General features: G+C 37.7%; 1 protein-coding gene across 1 annotated transcript in view; it reads right to left on the bottom strand.

Moving 5' to 3' along the window:
• Positions 1 to 22,163, bottom strand: part of LOC118748035 — a 42,716-nt gene that overhangs the window by 5,565 nt on the left and 14,988 nt on the right. Inside the window, exon 4 of the mRNA XM_036482323.1 lies at positions 22,002 to 22,105. Within this exon, the coding sequence (XP_036338216.1) occupies positions 22,002 to 22,105 (104 nt within the window). The remainder of the gene's footprint in view (positions 1 to 22,001; positions 22,106 to 22,163) is intronic.

Below are 22,163 nucleotides of genomic sequence, written 5' to 3'. Positions count from 1 at the left end.
AAAAAATGCAAATAGAGACAATTTTATAAAGCTAACAAGAATTTATTAGAGACATGATGGCACCACATCAACGACAGCAGAGGTTAGTCGAGGCTGCCCCCCCCGATAACAATCACAAAAACAACAACAGCAATATTAGTTTAAAACAGAGTAATTGAATGTGTATTTCGAGGGCAGCGGGTGGCTGCTGGCTCAAGTGTTGCACGCGGCGACAGCAACAGCGGCCATGCAAAACTTTTTCGGTAAAACTTGCGTCGACCGAAGTGTTTGTTGTTGCTGCTGTTGCTTTCCTGCTTTCCTCGCCGCCTTCAGCGGGGCGTTAAATTGTGTACTTAGGGCCATTTTCTGAAGTAACCTTTAAATTTAAAGCTCACTTTATATCTAAAGGTTGGATTAAAAATAAAGCTATGTCTAATGTTAAGCATTTCTATTATCGGTTTTTGACGTATGTCTGTTTCTTGGTTGTAAATCAATTTAAAACCGACAATAAAATTATTTACTTTAGACACAATCATAAATTTTAATGTAGCCTTTAAATATAACGTGAGCTTTAAAGCTAAAGGTTACTTCAGAAAACGGCCCTTAATGCATGAGTTTCGAGTGCGATTTGTTGCTTTTTTGCCTAATCCGTGTTGTTGGCTGGTGTGTCGTCGTTGTTGTTGTTGTTTCTGCTATTGTTGTTCTGCTGTACTTGGTGGTATACAATCTTAATCGCCTGCATGTGACAAGCAACGAGAGAAAAGGCGGCAACCGTGCTGCCAGAGAACTGTTTTTGAATTATTGCCAACGGTAAACAGGCCATTGCAGGCACTCGCCATTGCCACCCCCGAAAAGTATACTGGTGCGTATGTGTGTATGTGTGTATGCGTGTGGCGACTAGCCATGCAATTATGAAAGATTGACTGACGACAGCGCAGCGGAAACTTTAAAGTGCAGGAACCTCATGGCATTTTCTTTTCTGGCGAAAAATGTTGCCTTCTCATTGCCCTCTGTGCAGGAATAGTAAGACGAGGGCAATGAGAAGGCAACATTTTTGTAGAAAAGAAACCGCAATTAATGTTAGGATTTTTGAACGTCGCGCGAGGAAGGACTGTGCTTTTTAAGTGACGTTTAAAAGTTACTTCAGATATTAATCTGGATAAGGTATGTTTCGTCAGAAGTAAATGGAGTTAGGGAATATGGATCTCACAAAAAATGTTTGTGGGTCACCACCGACTTGTTGTTGGATATAAAGGCATACTTCCAGATAGAAATTTTAAGTACAGAATCTAATACGAGACTCCAGGGAGGGCGACACCCTTTTGAGAGTCGCATAACTGAATTATCTAGGAATCAAGGCCGCACAATTGCTGGCGTTTATCGACTACATCGACATCATCGGCGAAACAATGGGCGCCCTCTCTAAAGTAGAGAGCAAAGCGCGTGGTTCTGGTGGTGAGCGAGGACAAAACGAAGAGCCTCCTGCCACCAGATAAACAGTCAGAGTATACGCACGATACAAGTGCTACTTTGGACTGAGTAAGCAATTGAGAAGTCTATAAGTCTCTCATAACGCCCGTTCTAGTTTATGGCGCAGAACCATTGACAATAAAAACATCTAATGTGGCGGCTCTTGGAGTGTTCGAGAGAAAGATTGTGTGTAAGATTTATGGAAATTTGCACCTTGGCGACGGTGAATACTTCAAGCGATGGGCTATGATTTGTATGACACAACCGCTACAGCTCTGAAAGCATTCAACACGGATCGCGATGCTGGTAACAGAGAAAGGCCTGCACTGCAATGAAGAGTTCACATGGAAAGGGACTTGGCTTCAGTCCCTTTACTGGAAGAAGAAGAAGAAGAAGAAAGTACAAGACCATGTCTTGACATTGTATTATCATATTTGCGTTCTGTATCTGGTCATGTGATAAACATTAGTGTAATTCGCCAAGCGGGATTCTAGTTGTAGTAAAGTGCCGAAATCAGACTCTTACACTACCCAAGTCGCAGACTGGTTGGTTAAAAACAACAGGCAATATGAATGTCATTATAATACTCAGTGGGGCTGCTCGTACCAGTGGGGACTTCACTTACTTTATTGCTATTTCGCTTCGGCGCGGGACTTTCCTGCTAGGATTGAATGGCCGTTTACATCGGCGAGGAAGGCTCATTCGGACTGCCACATGACGGATACAATTTTTGGAGTTCCGATGATCTCTGAAGCTCGTTTGGATGCTTGAGTGAGCCAAAAAGGTGTTCACCGGTGTGCAGCAGAACAAAATGGCCTGCGGACAGTGGCCTGCAGACAGTGAGTGAGAAGAATTGCAGGGAGAGGAGATAATAGCCTTCTGAGTTGAGCGATGCAATGAGCATCGAGGAGAACGGCATCATCTCCAGAGTCTAAAGATGAATTAAATTGGGTAATATCGGCCATCTATTCGGAATTCCAGAAGTACCCAACGATATGAGAGTATCAAACGACGTCCACGGATGATTAGTTATGCTTAGAAGACTGATGTAGTCTTCGACGGAGATGTTTGGGAGGCAGTTAAGCTCTGCCACGGGCATATGTCTTCCAGCCGAAACTTCTGCACTTGGAGAGATTAAAGAAGCCCTATAATAATGGAATCTAAACTATTCGACGTACGGAAGAACCGAACAACTCTTTCCCGTACTAAGACCACCAAGAGTCGGAAGACAGGTGGTAGGAATACGACCCTTTGAGTTTGGAGGTGGAATCGGTCTTATCGAACGCCGAGAGCACAGGTGGTGGCGCCTCGTTTTATGAAAAAAAACTAGAGCTGACAGAGAATTGCTTGGAGTATTAATATCTAACAGATTAATCTCCAGTATCCTAAGGCTGTATCCACAATTGATACTCTAAAAAGTATTTGTAGAGCCAGGATTAAATTGATAAACAAGCAACAAACTAACGGCTTCACTTATTCTACAATGTTTTTAACATAGAATTTTCCGTGAAATTATATTGCTTACAAACGATTACAGTCAATGTTGCATAAATATTTCTTTAATTGCCTCTTTAAACTAAAATTAAACTTATTATAAGTTATTAACTCAGTGCTTAGTGCTTTCTTCGGTACCTAGCAAATGCCCTTAAGTGCAAATTTTCCATTTCAATACCTTATGAATTATAAAGTTACGAGTATAAATATGAAATTAAATGGCAAGTGACCAAAAATCATAAAAACTCATTAAAAAGGCGCTCGGCTGCCAGGGGCATACAAAAATATGGAAACATGTACTGAATAAAATACAACAAAATAACTATCCATGAAAAGTTGGCTGCCCGGAACTGGCCGCAACGAACCAAAATAACTAAGAGTTGCTAAAACAACAACAAACCCCCAAAGTAAGTATGTATTATTAGGGTGGTCCAAAATAAGTAAAGTCGGATTTTTAATGCACTCACGCATGGAATTGTTCTACATTGAAAAAATATATCCCTATTTTTCATTTTGAAATAAAAAATTATTTAGAGGTCGCTCAAAGCGCTCAAAGTTTTCCATGTATGTATTTTATATGGGGAAAAAACAAATTTTTGTAGAAATGGTATAGAATTCTTGAAAATCAATAATTTTCGATCGGACACCTCTGGCTCTCTTCAGGAGATTTCAAATAACAATACAATTTTTCATTACCAAAGATTTTTTTTGTATCCCCCCATTGCATTTTCTGAAATTTTATGGGGGTCTTGGCGGCCTATAAAATATAGTTACTATGAAAAAATGCTTAAATAAATATTTAGGTACGATAGAAAAATATTGATTTTGAGGAGTTGTATACCATTTCTACAAAAAGTTTCTTTTTCCCCATATAAAATACATGTAAAACTTTTGGGCGCTTTGAGTAATAAAATAGCGGTATATTGTTTTCGGTATAGAACAATCCTAGGGGGTGAGAGCGTACAAATTCCGACTTTACTTTTTCACCCCCAACATGCATTTTTGAACCACCCTAATGCACACTGAATAAATACTTGCAATGTTCTTAAATTGTATGCTTTATAATTAATTCCCATCAAAAACAGACTTTCATAGCGTCAAAAAGTTGGCTGTTGAAAGGCGAGCAATCGACTGAGCAGCGGGTGATAGCGGCAGTGGCGACGGTCGATGGGCCCAACATGCGAGCGAGTGAGCCCATAATCATTAATCTTATCGCCGCCTTGGCTTATTATTTCAATTTGCTGAGCATTCTGCCGCCCGCTGCCCGTCGGTGTGTCGCCAGGTCTGTGTGGGTGGGTGCTATGGCACTTCTTTGCGCGTGTGTGTGTGTGTGTATGGCTGTGTGTGTGGTGAGTGACTTGTGGTTCCTGCAGCTTGACTGTGGCCAATGCGAAAAGAAAATCAATGACCGGAAGCGTACAAACAAAACTTCTGAGGCTGAAGGCTGTGTGCGGCGCGTGGCACGTGCACCCTCCTTCCCCTCCTTCGCTCCACCATTCCAATACAATAGCAGTTATTCTGCCTGAGATGCGTGACTGCTGCCAGTGTCGCCGCTTCTGCTGCTGCTGCTGCTCCTGCTGCTGTGGTTAATCGACGCATTTAAATAGAGTTTATGAAGTCTGTTTGCCGATTATTAGCAAACTTGTTGTTGTGTTTTTTTTTTTGTGTTAAGTGGAAAGCAAAAGCAAAAACTCCAATAACATCGGATTTGATGGAGGAATGTTGTGCGTTTGTGCGTTTGTGCGTTCGTGAGTGGCCGAGAGGGAGGGGGCGGGGGAGGTGGTGTACGGAATTTATTTATTTAACTGTTTAAACGATTACGTGAAAATCCAATTACACGCCTTGTTGGTCAATGCTCGATCAGATTTATTAATTCATTTCCTTGTTGAGGACGAACGAATGTCTATGTGTGTGTGTGCGCGCTTATTATGAGTGTATATTTAATTGTTATTATTGTAGTTGAACAATGAATGAAAACACGGTTATGTGTTAATTTTAATCCATATACGTATAAATAATGGCACTTTTTAATTTTGGGGCATTTAAAAGTATAAAAATTAAAGTCGAACATATAATAAATTTAACGATATTTTTATTTAATTTTCGCAATATTTTAAAACTTATCACTAAACTAAAAATTGTAAAATTTCCAGCAAAAATAGTGAAACTTTTTTTAAAGCCTTCAATTTTATTCAAAAATATACATCGCTCATTCCAAAATGTTGACTAAAAAGAAAAAATACAAAATTGAAAAAATCCTGGCAAATAGAAATTGCCGAAAATATTTCACAAGGACTTTAGAACCAGTCTAATTATGCGCACGTAAATATTTGAATTTTACGCAGCTTTCTAAACGTCTTTGAAGTTCTTTAGTAGGAGTCTGTTTTTGACGCGTCTTATAAAAAGGGGAAAACCTAAAATGCTATCGGCGCTAACGCGCTAATATTTACTCCATTTAATTCGATTTTCCTAACCGATTTGCTGCGGTTTTGCTTTCAACTGCCGGCAGCGTAAAATTATATCGAAACCAAAAGCGGAAATGTAGCATATCTTAAGGCGAAATCACTAGTTTATTTGCATAGCGCAAGTAAATTGTGACAACAAAAATAAGTACATATAATCATAGCAGAAGGAGGCACTGGATTGAAGTGGAATGGGAGGTGGGTGCAAAGCAAAGAAATGGCAAAAAAAACGACCTATGTGAGCGGAAATCGGTTTTGCGTTCAAAGCAAAATACGCAGAGTAATCATTGGAAATAAAAATTAAATAGACATTAGGGTGAGCCATATTTTTTTGTGCTTTAAAAAAAAGCAATGAATCGTACTCACTTAGAAGTAGGTTTCGTAACTTGTAAGCGGCATATTTTTTATCTGCTGCGGTGTGACATAGTTATATACCCCAACGTAACAGTTGCTCTTGCGGACTTGCTCACGTAATTTATTTATTCGGCATGAAAAGTGGTCGGTTTATTGAATAGTATTCTCGAAGAGCTGGGATGCGAATCGAGCAACAAAGATACTGTGTGGCTGCAGGGATAACCTACATTTTTTCGACGTCGAGCCTTCCTTGCCTTTTCAGTGGTACAATTTGTACTGCACAGAAGCGATTGCGTTTCTCGGCAGAATTTTCCGATGGTTGGGTCAGAGTTTCTATCCTTGTCAATCCTAACATTGATCGTCTAGTAATATTTTTATAGCCTGACACCTAGAGCCATCGCAGCTGTGCTCTAAACGTTCACAGAATACGCCCACCGACACCTCGTTCGCCGGAGCATTACTGCGAATGAGCGAGGTGTTGGAAGAATTTGGCTTTAATGCTCTCTCCCCAACTACAACTCCAAGCAGCCCTTCGGTGGCATAGTAGACGTCGCAAAGTCTTATTCTTTTCTACCTTACCCCGTCGACCGCATTTTTTGGATCGCGGTGATGCCAGCTTTAGTCTTCCCGACAATATCAACCTGGGCTCTTTGAACTTTTTCATTTCAAGGGTTTTTTTTATGAGGCGGGTCACAAATTCAATATTTCAAGGGAGTTATTATCTGAACAACTAGATCGATTATAAATGTAAGTAAGAATTAATTAACTCGCCCCTAATGTCCTATGTGCCTTGTTACATGCTACCCCCTGAAGACATAGCCTGAGATTTGTTTTTTGTTTTTTTTTTTTATGGGCATGTGAGCACACTTTTCAGTTCCACTAACACGAATGACATGTCCAAAACAAATTCGTCTGTTTTTGATTTGCTAAAAATACAATAAATATACACATAAAGTAACTACATACATATGTACATCCATATGGAAAAATGCAAACGATAACTCTACATAGCCGCCTACACACCACCGCATGACAATGAAATTGCTGCTCAGGCACAGGACGAATCACCCTTCCGATGTAACGAGATTTTTATTTGCTTGACTAAGTGCTGGGATCTGTGATTTAAATTCAATGTTTGGAAACCAAAAAGCGCACGTTTAACAAATTTGGAGATGAGCTGGCGCGGGAAGTGGGGCAAGCGGCGTTGAAAAGCGGGTTGGTCTATTATCTTTTTCACTGCTTTGCCAACGGCGGATGCCTTTCTCCATGTTTTGTTTGCCAACTGCATTAGAGCAGATTGTTATCTTTTTATTGCTTTTGTATGACGTTTTTTTGTGTGTGTGTCTATATGAGTGTGTGTGTGCGTGTGGGGTATTGTGGGTTTAGCGAAATTGTTTGGTAAACGTGTTTATTATATTCGATTTGCATCTAAGCGACTGCCGTGGAGTCTAAATACATATGCGAGCTTGTCCTGTTATGAGTTCGATGCCCAAACATACATATGTACATACATACATTAGAGTGCATCACTCCTCCTACACAAAAAATCGGCACTGTGTTTCCATTGGAATTATAAAATCTATTTTACTTGCACCAAAATATTTCGGAAAAATATTAAGATTTACGTGAGCTGTACCTATTTGAAAATACTTCCAAAAATTTAGTGTTTTTATGAATAAAAATAGTTTCTTAAAGCATTTTTTGAAAAAAAATCCCCTCAAAGGACAAAATAGTTTAAGCTTAAAAAATCTGCACAAAAATATTTAAAAAAAACTTGATGCTGTTTTTTAACTTTTTTCAAAGATTGGTTTAATAAAAAATTAAATAACTGGACCAAAACTATTCCGATTTAGACGCATGAGGTATCAATCTCATTATAACGATTCCGATGAAAACATTTTTATGCAGATTTCTTGATTTTAAACAGGTTTGTCATCTGGGCGCATTTTTTTCTTCTTTAAGTAACTAATTTTATTAATAAAAAAACTTAATTTTTGGAGGTATTTTCAAATCCGTAATCATGTAATTCCTAATATTTTTTCGAAATATTTTGGTGTAAGTAAAATAGATTTTATAATTCCAATGGAACCACAGTACCGTTTTTTTTTTTGTAATCCCAGCGGAAAAACTGCAACTTTTTTTGGCGATGCAGTCTAATATACATACATACACACATTTCCATATTTGTGTTTAAATGGGATTTCTTTTTTTATTTGCGCTAACGATTTGCGTTGACTTTTTATGGGTATCTGCAATTGATTTACGCTTTGAACTGTCATTAGTTTCGATTATTTGCTTACGATTAAGTGGCTTACGCGCACATCAGCGCATTCATGTGTGTACGCGTTATTTGATAAGTGCATGTGTGTGTGCGTGCCGACATGTTTTTAATATTCTGTGTAGAAAAATTTATTTGATATATTACGCCGTGCGACACTAAAATTTACACACAAAAAATGAATATATATTCGCGAAACTATGGGCAAATTATAGTAAACCTGCGTACTTAGTTTTTCTCTTTGGCGGCAGGATTTTTTTCAAAGGACTTTGGAATTTATAAAATATGCTTGTTTCAAAAAATTGTTTAAAAAATTCAATGCAATGCACAATAAAAAGAAGGGTATCAAATATAAGAAAAAATTCTGTAGAATTACAACAGAATAAAGTTTTTGGTGCATAAGGACGAATGGGTATGGCAAATGTCCATAACAAATTTTGTCCTTAAAAATCCTTAAAAATTTAAATAGAAATATAAATTAAAATATTTATTTTTGAAAAAATTATTGTTTGAGGACTAATATATGTACATACGACCACATCATCGAATTTCGTCCTGCAAATTCTATTAATTTAAATAGATGAAATTTATTAAAATCGCATTTTCATTACCTATTCGTCCTTGTAAACTAAAAATAATTTATTGTTTTTAAATTCAACAAAATTTTATACCTCATTTGGTACCCATATTGTTATTCTACATTGCACCCATTTTTTTTAAATAACTTTTTTAGTCAATCATATCTTTAAAATTTCAAAGTCCTTTGAACAAAAATCCTGACGTCTACGACTTTTTCTTGAATATTGTTTTGAAATTTTTTTTGTTTTTGTCGCACGGTGTTATATTAGAAATGCAAATACATATGTCATTTTTACAGAATTGCATTTAAGTATCTTCTCCTTCTGATTAAATGTCGATGCCGCTTCGAACCACTTTAAAGCTGAAACTTGATCTTGTGCGCCTTTCTACAATTCCATTGCAAATTTACAAATTGCACGACTAAGTAATTTGTAAACAATCAGACTGAAACAACAGCGTTCGTATTTATTGAGAACCCAAAAGCCATGCAAGGCCAGCGTGCGGGCAGAGTGGCTGCCAATCGCTAACCACAAACTGTACACCGCAAAAGGCAAATTCTACAACACTTGCAGCATTTGCACTTTGCGCAAACAATCAATGTGGCCAAATATCGAATCGGCGTCAACAGAACCAACACCAACACCAACACCATCGCCACCCTCCCCTCTATTGTCCCCTCCATTGCCTTCGAATCGCACTTAGTACACCATTAAGCGCACATATCGAATGTCATTCAACACATCCTTAGTGCAATTTGTACCACGCTGCCATTCGATGAAGCTGCTCTGACCAAAACGACAGGGTAATTCCAACAGTGAGGGAGAGGAGGGTGTTGGTTGGGTGACTAGAGCGTTAAACCTGCGTATAGAAGTGGAAGTGGAAGTGGTAGGTGGCGTCTCTGCAGCACATGGCGAAGATGAGAAAGACGTCTCATTAGGAAACAAATGCTTCGATTAGAGCATTTACTTAGCAACGAACGAACTCAATAGAAGAATCTACTTCTCTTCAAACTGTGGGAATGAAGGTGTGCGAGAAAGTGCTCGGCCGCTCGACTGCGTGAACAGCTGATGACTGTTTTATCCCCTAAACGGCATATGCGCGCCTTGAAGCAGGCAACAGCAGAGAAGTCAATTTTTGGGTAAACGGATACTTTGCAAGCAATTTGTATGCGCACAACAACACCCCGGCACTGGCAGCAACTAACAGAATACATAACAATAAGTTTACAAAAAAAAAAAAAAAAAAAAAAATCGAGAAAGCGAAACTTTTGCATTGCACAAACTAAAGTGGGGAGTGTCAGAAAAATGTGTTACATGTTGAAGGATATTATTTGATTGCGCTGCCGCTGCCGCTGTCGCTGCCACTTATATGTTCGCATCGTTGCGGACGGCGTCAATTTGGGAGTAGTTAAAGCGTGACTGCTTGCTGCCACTGCCACTGCTTGCCACATTTAGCGCACTGGGCGACGACTTTAATGTCTCGAATGATGAATATTTTATGGATGATTGCTGTAATCAACTCATCCCAATTCAAGTTTTAACTTTCCCGTTTTTTCATTGTTTTGTTGCTGGGAGTTCTCTTAGTGACTTCACGAGCCAGTTAGTTATTTTTCTATATGAACACATTTCTAAATATTAACGCGATTTTCAATCAAGTTCACAAAAATAAAATATTTAGTATATCTTAATAATTCATTTCAGTTAAGTTTAATAGTCTTTTCGTAAGATTTAATTACTGATAGCGCACATTTTGCATTACAAGTGACGCCCCGCTGTGTAGGTCATCGCAAATTGACTTTTAATTGGCAGTTAGCGTTTTCTAAGTCTATTGCAATTATGCAAATCAAATATTATGTAGTTGTTTTCCTATGAAAACAAAAACAAATATGAAATATAAAATTTAATTTATCGAATTGGCGTTTATTTATGACTTAATTAAAATGTTAAATTCGCATTGATTAATGATTTTGACAAGTGATAAAATGTTGACACAACTAGACTTAATTGAGCAGCAAAAGCTTCCGTTTTTATTAATGAGACTAAAAACCTCCAAAAGATTATAATATAAACTTGTTGTAAACGCTTTGTTTTGAAGATAATTTGTATAACTGTGAACCATTTTAGTTGCTTGTAAACACTTAACATATTTGAAAAAATGGAAGTATTTGTTATGTATAGAATATTTATTGCTGGAAGCTTTGCAAACTTAGTGCTAGTAGCTTCAAGAAGTACTAGTAGAGAAAGTCGAATATTTCCTGGGCGAGCACACAGCACTCGCAAGGATTAGGCTAAAGCAACTCGGCAAACCATTCCTGCTGAATATTTCAGTGGGCCGCTGCCCCTCTCTTTATGATGTGCTGAAGTTCATTAAAGCCGCCAAATGGCTGTATGTTGCACGAGTTGTGGAATCAAAATGGTATACTTACAAATTGCTGTCATCAGGGTCAAATTTTCATAAATTTTACAAGAGTGGCTCAATTTTAGTTTTCTACGTCTGCTTTAGAAAGCATTCTTCACAGATAATATTGATTTAGTGGAGAAAATATTTAGTGTGAAATTTTCAAGTTTTATTGAGCTTTAATAATAATTTTGAGTTTTTCTCATAATGTAGCAATTTTGATATATATATATTTTTTTTCTGCTTGCCTTTTTTTCGCAAAAAAAAAATATGTAGAGCCGCAGATGGGATCGAAAAAATTGGCCGTTCTACAGAAGGTTTTCTGCGCTCCGATACTGCGCTGCGGTATGTAGCTGCGGAGTTGCCAGGCGCGCTGTAGAATACATTTTTCTTCTAATATTTCAAATAGGTTCAAGATAAAAGGTCGGCATTTTTCACAGGGCGACGTTTAAAGTAAATCCGACCCAGTATATACTTCTAAAGTCATAATATCGAATATCGACCGATAGGAAGATCGTATTAAATAATATTGTGATAAGCAGAGAGAAACCATGCATGGAAATACATAATGCATATGCTTTTGCATATTTAAGGTTTCTTAGCATATTTCAATATAATGTGCATTATCTTAAAAATTTACGGTTTACATCTGGCAATACTATATTTGAACAGCCCAATAATATAATTGGTGTTATTATTGCTTAAAATACTTAGTATAAACTGCCCAGCTTCTATATACTTACCGATATGTGGGCCTACGTAGTGAGGGAAGACCTCATTTGCTCATCAGCTGTTACTATTAGAATAAAGCCTTTGAAAACTTGCACACCTTTGTAACCTCATATCTTCACTTTACTCACTTCAAACACTCGCGCAAGCACAAAAAACAACCCATAAAATTTATACAAATATTATGAGCGAAAATGTCAGAAAAATACGGCCTTGCCCAGCAGGCTATCAGCCATGCGACAGTGTCTGCCACATAGTATTTTTACACCTTTTTCTGCACATCAAAGACTGGCCGAAAGCGCCCATACTTCCCGTGCTCCTCCGAGCAACGCTGAAAAGTGGATGCCTGCTGTGTTGTTGTTGGTAGTGGTGGTAGTGGTGTTAGGTGTTTGAACAAGTGTGGCAAATCACACTCAGCCGTTTCGGTCAAGTGACACTGGCACTGTCATTGCCTCGCCTCGGGCAAGCTCCAATTCCATTTCGATAACAAAGCACAAGCGGGAGCCATAAAATTTGACGCTTAGAATACATTTTTTTTTTTCAATTCAATCTCTCGCGCAAGGGTTGTCGCAAGGCAAAAAAAAGTGTTCAGGGCATTTGAAAAACCTCAAACAAAAACAAAAAGTGCGTGAAAAAAGTGGATAAAGGACAGCAGTTGACAAAGCGCCCAAAAAAATGAGCGAACGATGGCTGTGATGCAGCAAAGCGCGGCTGTGCGCCTATTTGTATGCAATCGTACCGATGCGTGCGTGCGGTTGGAGGTGTTCAAAGTACATTGCGGTTGACATTGCCGCCGTTGCGCCTATTACCAAACGATGCAATTTCGCTTTTGTTGCGCATTTCTCAGGCCGCATGCAATGGCGCTAAAAAAAAAAATACCAGCAACAAGGCAATGCGAGTCAAATGGCCAGAGGCGCTCGAGGACTTGAAACACAATAAAAGATGATCACACAAACACCGCCCGGGGACAGACAGCACGGCGCGCCATTTGGGGTTGGGTTGGATGGATGCATTGTGGTCAGTGCAACTGGTCGGCCGTTGCATGGTGGTGGCCACAGATTTTGACAAACGGTGCAGCACTCAGGTGATTCATCATTTCGAGAGTATTATTGCAACGTTTATTGCGGCGTTAAATGGCATTTTTACAAACGCACTCGAAAGTTAAGTGGACGCACTCACCATTGCCGCTGCCGCACTTGATGCTCTGTCGCTGTGTGTGATGACGCAACAAGTGGACTGGGTTATGCAACAGCAGCCGCTGACTTTTGATGGGCTTTACGGAGGTGGGCAAACTGCATCAGATGGGTGATTTGTTGTTATTCCCAAATGTTGTTTACTCAATAGTAGAGAATTTTCCAATTGTTTGCTTGCCGCTGCGGCTCCAGCATACCCCACCCCACCCCACCGTCAGTCGCATTGACTGCCGGCTGTCCACTTCCTAATGCGCGTACTATTTACGCATAGATAATATAACAACTACCTGATAATTACAACAATTTGCATTGCATTTGTTTTGCAACAGTTCTGGGGCGGAGAGAGTCACCTAGAATTACGATTACTTAAATACTTCGGGCAAATATCGGCAATGCACGAGCACTTTATTGCACTAGTGGCTGGCAGTGTGTGTGTGTGTGTGTGTGGTTGGGTGTTTTACATACATATGCGCATGTAATTAATAATTAGCTTGACTACTGTAACATTTCATTACTTGCAATACTGGTATGTGGTCAAATGAATGGTAATAGCCGCGTCCGTCGGAGGTGAGCTACTCGACCCTCTCTAACAAGCATTAACGGCTGCGAGTAGATTTTGCACCGGTTGCTATTGACGTAGTTTGTTTTTTGATTGCCACGCATTGCTATGCCATTTGTGTTAATAAATATTTTAATATTATTGATAATAGGCAGCTAACGAACGCTGTGTGCTCGGGTTCAAGGATCCGAAAAAAAAGTTCACAACCGGTAGCTGCTCCATAGCAGCAAATTAGTTGTGGCGAACTGTTGCTACTAGCTTACAGAATGGCACCGATTTGTGCCGAGGGCAATGGATGTTATGCAAATTTTGCACAAACAATTAGCAGGAAGCATAGGCGACTGGATAATTTTATTACTATCATGGAATATTATAACTAAGTCGTAATTAATTTTATGCTTCGATTTATTTCATTCTTATTAAATTTCATTAGAAATGCTTAAATGTTTCTGGGTAAATATTAAATGGTAATTTTTTTTTAATAAAAAAATAGTAATGCGACCACCACTTATGCAGTTAGAGATGCCGAAAGTGACTTTTATCGAACAAATTAAATGCAAAATATGCATGAAGATTGAAAAAAATGTAATGATATCTGAGAACAAATTAAATAAATTATCTGTATATGTTATAATGAGTACAAAGAGAATAAAACATACAACTAATGTTACTATTGTGCCCCGTAGTGTTATTGAAAAAAAAAACGATGAAGTATCGTAATTTTACTGAACACAAAGAACAGAATTCTCCTCAGTCTGTATACACCTGGAGTATGCAGCAAAAACAGCGTCGATTTTTCAAGCATTCTTTTCTAGAATGATGCCAAAAACTGGTATAATGGTATAAAATGTGCGCACATATCTCTAGAATTCTTAAGGACTTAAGACGATCTGAACAAGCTAGAACCAATTAAATAAGATAGCGAGCCCACTGGCCAACTAGCCCCATTAGGTAATACCTTAAATGGCAATGCCGCGGGGAGAGTGGTTAGAGGAGAGGTTTGAGTATGCAGGTAGTATATAGTACTTGTCAGAGCTCTCTCTTCACGGGCGTCATACTAAAAAAAGAACCTTTTTCACTTAAATAGGACCAAGCCTGCTGCTGGTGCAAGCATATTATACGGTTTAAGCTCTTGTGGTATAAATTGGTATACAAATATGCTCTTTATACTATTTTTATATAACTTTTTGATTTTAAAACATTCATTAGGGCGGATCGATTTTTTTTCGATGTTTTGTTTTTGAAATTTTTTGAGGTTATGTGATCATCATCACCCTAGTGGGGCCCACGGAATTCTTTACATTCAGTGCAGTGTTCCCAAAATTAGAAGCTGAGCTTATTATGGACCATCTGTCATTTCTGCGCTTTTTACGCGATGACTACGACTGCTACAACTGTTATCAAAAGGTGCAATCCCGTATTCTTCGGACTCGGACTAGTAAAACTGTCAAAAAATAAAAATTCGCTCAGAGCGAGAGAGTAACATTGAAAAGTACGGGATCGATTTCTAGTAAAAAATTGTAACTTCTGTCAACTTCAACATAACCTCCAAATTTTGGTTGTAATTTTTTGTTTATTTTGTATGTAAACACACTTAGCTCACACATGTAAATAACCAAAAATACTTTCAAATTCATTAGAATCCACTTAAACAAGTAAATAAATACTTTTCAACATGAATTAGCAGAGTGCACTTTTCTTTTGTTTACAATTTGGTTGCCAAACACACTACAGCTGATCGTTTGACACATTTACCAGAACTTACCAGCAAAAAATTCTCGGACTAAAACTGGTAACTTCTGACAGAGAGAGAACCGTATTTACTCTCTTTTTTGTCCTCTCAATAGTCAGAGAACTGAGTACGGGATCGATTTCCAGTAAATTCTGACTGATTCTGACTATTTCTGACTAGTCCGGACTCGCACGGGATCGCAACTAATATTGTGATTTTATTCGCGAATGCCCGCCTATGAAATGGAGTACTCTGAATACCTAGGAAAGCGTAAAAACTTTAAAGTAGACTTTTAAAAAGAAAATTTCACCTAAAGTAATAAAGGGCATGAAATTCCTAGTTTTTTTTTAGAAAATGTATAGAGTGCAAGTAATGAATGTGCTATATTAGGAGGAAGAGCTCAAGAAGAAACAGTGTAAATTTGAAGAAATTCCATTGACATCTTTATCATGGGTTCAAAAGAGACGCTGTTGTGGAAAAAGGGGTATTCCCCAAAGTACTGGATTTTTATCTCAAAAATTTTACTTTTTAGCTTTGCAAGCAACTTCCAAGTCGAGGTACATACTATAAAAGCACGATGTAGAGAGGCAGAGGTGGTGCATTACCGCTACTTTGCTCTTGGCAAATTTGACACAATCAGCTGTTCGTGTGACATCACGGATAGTTACTAATAATTATTACTAATTTTTGCTAATAAATCTTTTGTACCATAAAAAAGCAGAAACAACTTACTAAGAATTCGCCTCACCAATTTATTTATGAGCCTCTAATTCTACTAGTCTAGTGTTTCTTTGTTCACTTAAAAAATGTTTTCTTAAAAAATATCCATATGCATGAGGTAGTCAGAAGCAGAGTTGCCCATTAAAAAAAAAAAAGTTTGGACAATTTTTATAACAATTGTTGACCATATATTACGAAAGTCTTTGCAAAAATATAGTTAGGAAACTAGAATATAGTTAAAAGCAAACACTTCCTAGCTCTGCATTTTAGAGAACATCCCTACTTTTTTAAAGTTGTTAGTTATGTATGTAGGCTACTTACTCTACCTATAATGGCCCCTTAAAAAAACTTTCTAAACAAAAATGAAATAAAATATTACGTGGCAAGGCAAACACATTTAACAGTTATCCGTTATAACACATCCCAGCTGGACTCCTAATTCTTCCATATGAATGAACTCTCTCATTGGTGGATTGGCTCATCATTTCGCCACATTATAACATCATTAAGTAAAATTTGATGGATCGATGACAATTGGACACGCTTAAACGATCATATGAAATTTTGATGAATCTCCTTTCTTCTCTCAAACTGACATAATTGTGGTGCCAAATTGGCGTGACGTCGTCAACTGCATACAAAAATCCGAAAGCAGCAAAAGCAGTGCAGAAGGGTATTGTATGTACGTAGGAAAAAATTTCTGGCGCACATTCTCCATTTAGGATGCGTTGATCACGTGACATTTAACACTGTGACTGTGGGAAGCGAAATCAATTGAGTTGTGATCGATTACATTTTGACAGTTGTCAACTGTCTAACGGTAATACAACGCTGAACACTGTAAACGCTGTTACTATGAAATTGTTACGCAAATTAGGCAATCCCACGCCCAATTTTCGCAACAATAGGAATGGTGAAGAAAATAAAGGAAAGTTGCTAGGTAGGTACATACATACATACATAGTTGCCTGCCTAACAGCTAGAAATATGTAAGAGAGCGCCACACAATGATTCGCAAAAAAAAAAAACAAAACAAAAAGTGAAACTCATTACAAAAGCGCCAGCTTAAAGAGAAGAGCACAGAAACAAGAATGGAGGGAAATAAAATCAGCGAAAAATTCGCACCTCAAACTAATTTCATTAATTTTACGATTTGATTACTTTCGTCTGTCGCTAATGATATGCGCTGGCAGACATTTTATGAATTCCTTGACAATGGAATTAAGTCACTGTGAAAATGGAAAAAGTTTTGCTCGTACCAAATAGAATTTTTTCTTTTTTAGCAGCGGCTGCTTGAGTTGTTGCGGGGATGCATTTTGGCGACTGGAATTCATCGATTTTTTGTCGCTGCCAGTTTTCTATTGTTATTATTTTTTTGTTATCTCTGCGTACCAAAGGATGATGCTCTTTCAAATTCGCCTGGCAATTCGGCACTAAAGATTCTGATATACATACATATATACATATGCGTGTTTCCAACTCGGCGTTACGTGAAACTCGTACGACAAAATGTTAAAAAAAAAAATATTGAAAAAGTCAAAGATTCAAAAAGGTTTTTCTAGATTTGCATAGCAATTAAATGGCACCTTATTCAGAAAAAAAATTACAACTGTTGGTGGTAGCGATTTAAAGATATTAGTAAACACACGTGCTGGTGTGACGTTACAAAAAACAGAAATGGATTTTGACTTCGATAGATATGTACTTTTGGGTGTACCCTGTAGGATCTCGGAATAAACTTAGAGTAGACCACAAAGTAGCCTACAGGTAATTGTAAGTAGTCCGAAGTTTGCACATGTAAAATTCTATTTACATCTAACATTGAAAATCCTAGGCTCGGCTGTAATCAATTTTATATCGAAACTCATACTTAGTAAATATATGTAAAGTGACCATAAAATTATTTGGTAATTTTTTCCACGAAAGCTAACAGACCTTCCAAAACCTTCTTCAATGATCCCTATTTATTTGCGCTGAATCATCGTCCGTATTCGGCTTATATTTTTCGATCATTTGTAAAAGCAGCGTAGTAGCATCGATTTTGGGTATTCGATTTTGGGTATTAGTAGCATCGACATAAGGGTTGAGGCTTATGAATTCTGATGTAAAAATGTATTTCCTACATTGAAGGACCAGTCTAATGTACATATGTTTTACATACATATGCACACATGCCAACTTAACCTAAAACTGATTCATAGATTTGCATGTAATATTTATGAGCTGTTAATGCGTGGAAATGCCGAACAGGACATTAAAAGAAAAAAAAAGAACATTTGGTGTCCCATATAAAATAAATAAATTACTAGGACAGTTGTCGAAAAAAGAGGTCTGTCCCGTACAATACAGGACGGATGGTCACCTTAACGATATGCAATACATTCGGACCACTTTTAGTACAATTCACCTGTTTTTAATTACATTGCTTACAATTTTGGGCTAGATACAAAACAACTATATGTATGATTGTACTTTTTGAGCAATTGGATAAATATTTCCTTCAGGGTAAATACATAAAACATACATATGTTTATTTACCGCACACTATCTACTCGCCTACTATTTATATTTACTTGTGGGATAATAAAAATGTGAATAATAAAATATCCTTACCGAATTCCAACTTTATTATTTAAATGCGATACGCTTGCAGGTACGAGATATACAAACGCACATAAATATTTTGGAGTAAATTTAAATCATGATTTTGTTGGTTAAATCGGTGTTCAAATAAAATCCTTAAAATATTCATTTTTATTTATTTACTTTTCCGCAAAACTTTTTAGTTGATTTGCGAATAAATGCGCATCTACTATTTATTTACACACACACATATATGTATGTAGTCGTGCAGCTGCATTGTTATGTACGTATTTAAATTGATTTAAATAATGTCTTCATAGCCGTTACTTATTGTCCTTTTTGCGCTTTGCTCTCAAAATTTTGATTGTGTCCATGTGTGTGTAATTATACTCTCCGACGACTCGCCAAAGAAAAGCGACTGCGCATTTGAGCATTGGGTGGTGCCCAAAAATGTGTGAGAATAAACAACCAACAATAACAACAATGTGCGTACAACCCCCAAGAAGAGTAAATTTTGCAATACTTCCACCAGCCATTATTTTGAAATAACTCGAAACGAAATGGCGTGCGGAAAGTAAAATAAAATTAAAATAAAAGGTTAAATATCCCAATAAGAAAGTGAAATTTCGCTTCAAAAAATGTATGCAAATCGATAAACGCCATCAGCCTGGCGTAATAAAGGATACGTTTCAAGTTTTAAAAATACGCAGACGGCAGAGAAGCTGCCTGCTTTCCTTTGTGGAATATAAAAAAACACTCGAATTTATATTTAATTAAAGTTTTATCTAATCTATAGTGTGGCGAAAGCACCAGAAAAGTTAGCACCCGACAATTAGCGATAAAGAATCTTTCACATTCTTCCAATGCTACCGCTAACAGGTACCGCGTTGAATACTTTCTGGACCAGAGGGTTTCTGTCCATTTTTACTACATGGCCAAGCCAGTGTAGCCGATGTATTTGAAGTTGCTGCTCTGATGTCGCTCATTCAGCTCAGTTAAGACTGGTAATACATATCGATATCATCAAAAAATTATTTCCGACCGATTTAGTTCGGTGGCTCTTATTATATTCTTCAATATCAGCTTAAAGAAGTCACAAGATAGGAGGTCGCCTTGTCTTAAACCTCGTTTAGCATTGAGCGACTCGAAGACTTTCCCAACTCTGGCGTATGCTGGATTTACCAGGTCTGAAGATACAATTGGCTACACTTTTGGCAAATTGTGGTAGATTGACTTGGTCGTGGTTTTTCCTGTAAAAACGTCACCCAGTGATTGCTTGACACTTTTCATGATTTTACCAAAAGAAAAAGTTCGGGTGTAATCTTACGACTTCATTCTCTACACAATTCTCCAAAAGTCGCTCTCATTTACAGGATTTTGGAGTACGGGAACATTTTTCCTGCAACTTCCTGCAAGTTCGTGTAAAATCCTGTAAGTTCATGGAGTACTGGATCAGAGCTAATATTAGCATGCTCTAGACATAGGTTACTGGTTCGCCGTGTTTGTCTTACAGAAATTCGTTCTGGTCTTTAAACCTTCCATAAATCACTAAACTTACTAATAGAATGTCCGCGTGTTATGCGGGTCAGCCAGCATCTGAAGCTGTAAAACTCACGTTTTTCTGCCTCCCTCTATTTTAACAGCAATTAAGTATCGGCTTCCTCTCCAGCTTCTTGTATAGATGCCACATAAATAGACACATGCATACAAAGCTCGCAGCCCTGTACGTCGCATCTTTTTTTTTCTGCAGCAGTTAGACATTCCTCGTTGTATCAGTGGTTCTTTCGGATTCACTGAAATTTAGTTACTTCTTCAGCACCGGGTCGCGTTCTTCTTCTTTATCTGCGCGGTCATTGGATTTCAGAGTTCAACATAGTACGCCGACGTTTCTCTTCTGCTAACAGACGCCAATTGAAAATTCCATGTAGCACCTCATCTTTTCAGCACAGAAGAGGCCTTCCTCTGCCACCACCAGCAGGTAGCGCATCGAATACTTTCAGAGCTGAATAAGGAACTGTGGCGGTATGAGGTTTAGTTCGGGTTAAACTCCCGCACTGACAGGGTAAGGCTTTTGATTCTTCCTCCTCTTAAAGAAACTCAGTGTTATGGAAAGTCTCTTCTTATGTTTCCTAACATAGGATCTGAGCGCGACAAGGGAGACTAAGGTGGATTTCTGAGAATCAATAGCGTTAATTGGCAATTTTATATTAGAGAAAGACAGAATTCCTCGATGTCGAAATATTTACTTGAATGTTCCCGTACAGAGTTAGCAAAGGTTTACTCCCCCTCTCACTCCTATATTAAATACCTATGATCTTTCGACCGCTAAATCTAATTCTACAGCACTATTACTCATTACGCCGTTGGCGAGACAATCGAATCCACGTAACACGAACAACCCAATTCTTATGACTGTCACTTCCTCTGATTCCCCAAGACCTCTTTGGTAAACTTTTTTTTTGCAGTTTCACAACAACAAGCCTTACCATTTTTGATGCCGGATCTGGTCGCTGTTTGGCCAAATAGGAGAATGTGACCTTCGTAGGATGCCTTTTGTTGTGAACAAACCGTTATTCCCTTAAATATTGATTCAAGAGGCATACAACCCTAATCCAATTTTTTTTATTTTCATGAATTTTCCAGTTAGCAGTTAAATTTCAGTTTGTGCTGAGTCGTCAAGACTAATCATAACAATCTTTATATTAGCGCATTACAACTTAATAGTACTTGGTATGTGTAATTAAAAATTACTAAGTCATTAAGTTTTTTGCTGTCAACCTTTGAAATTGAGCACAATAGTATAATTCATAAGCAAGTGTTCAATCAAATGTGTTACAGAAAATGATAACACATAGCTGGGTAAGTATGTACATTAGGGTGGTCCTTAAATATTGGAAGCAAATTTTTACATCAGATTTCCTAAGCCTCAACCCAAACGTCGATGACCAGGGGTCAAACCCTACTTACCCTATGAAGGCGTATTATCCTCGACTTTAGTAGTATCGATTTTGGGTAGTAGATGAAAAAAGTTAAATTTAATTTTTTTTTCCCCCATAGAGGAATATGAAAATGGGTCCCTGTGCAACAGGAATTAACCGTCTCCAATCGAGACCAAAATTTATTTGTGATATCTGGGACCGTGGTATTACCGATTTAGAAGGTGAGGGTGAAAAAATTGTTCATTTGATTTTTTAAGGTCCACCCTAGTGTGCATATATGTTCACATGTAAAGCACATAAATATTTATTTGCTATTGTGACTACAAAGAACATACACATCTACATACGTACATACGTACTTTGTTACTGGCAAAATGAAAATGAATATTTATTGCTTTTTAATTGCACTAATGTGATTCCAAGAAATGTTGATATGCAGTTTGAATAAATAGGAATCAATAAATTTTTTTTGCATCAAAATACTCAATTAAAAAACATACATACGATGTATCTGAAATGGTCTTTGTACTAACCTGAGAGTCCTTCAAGCCCAGTCGTTCGGCCAATTTCTTGCGATCCGGCTTGCTAATATACTTCTGCTGCTGAAATCGCTTCTCCAAGCCCTTGCGCTGCGAGTCTATGCAAGAATGTAAATAAATCGAAATGACCATAATAAATTACAAGAAAATGCCAAA

Source organism: Rhagoletis pomonella, unplaced genomic scaffold, assembly GCF_013731165.1.
Source record: "Rhagoletis pomonella isolate Grant_MI unplaced genomic scaffold, Rhpom_1.0 Rhpom_scaffold_00012, whole genome shotgun sequence".
Taxonomy (NCBI): domain Eukaryota; kingdom Metazoa; phylum Arthropoda; class Insecta; order Diptera; family Tephritidae; genus Rhagoletis; species Rhagoletis pomonella.
The sequence above is the reverse complement of the archived record's forward strand: the minus strand, read 5'-3'. Positions and strand labels throughout refer to the sequence as shown.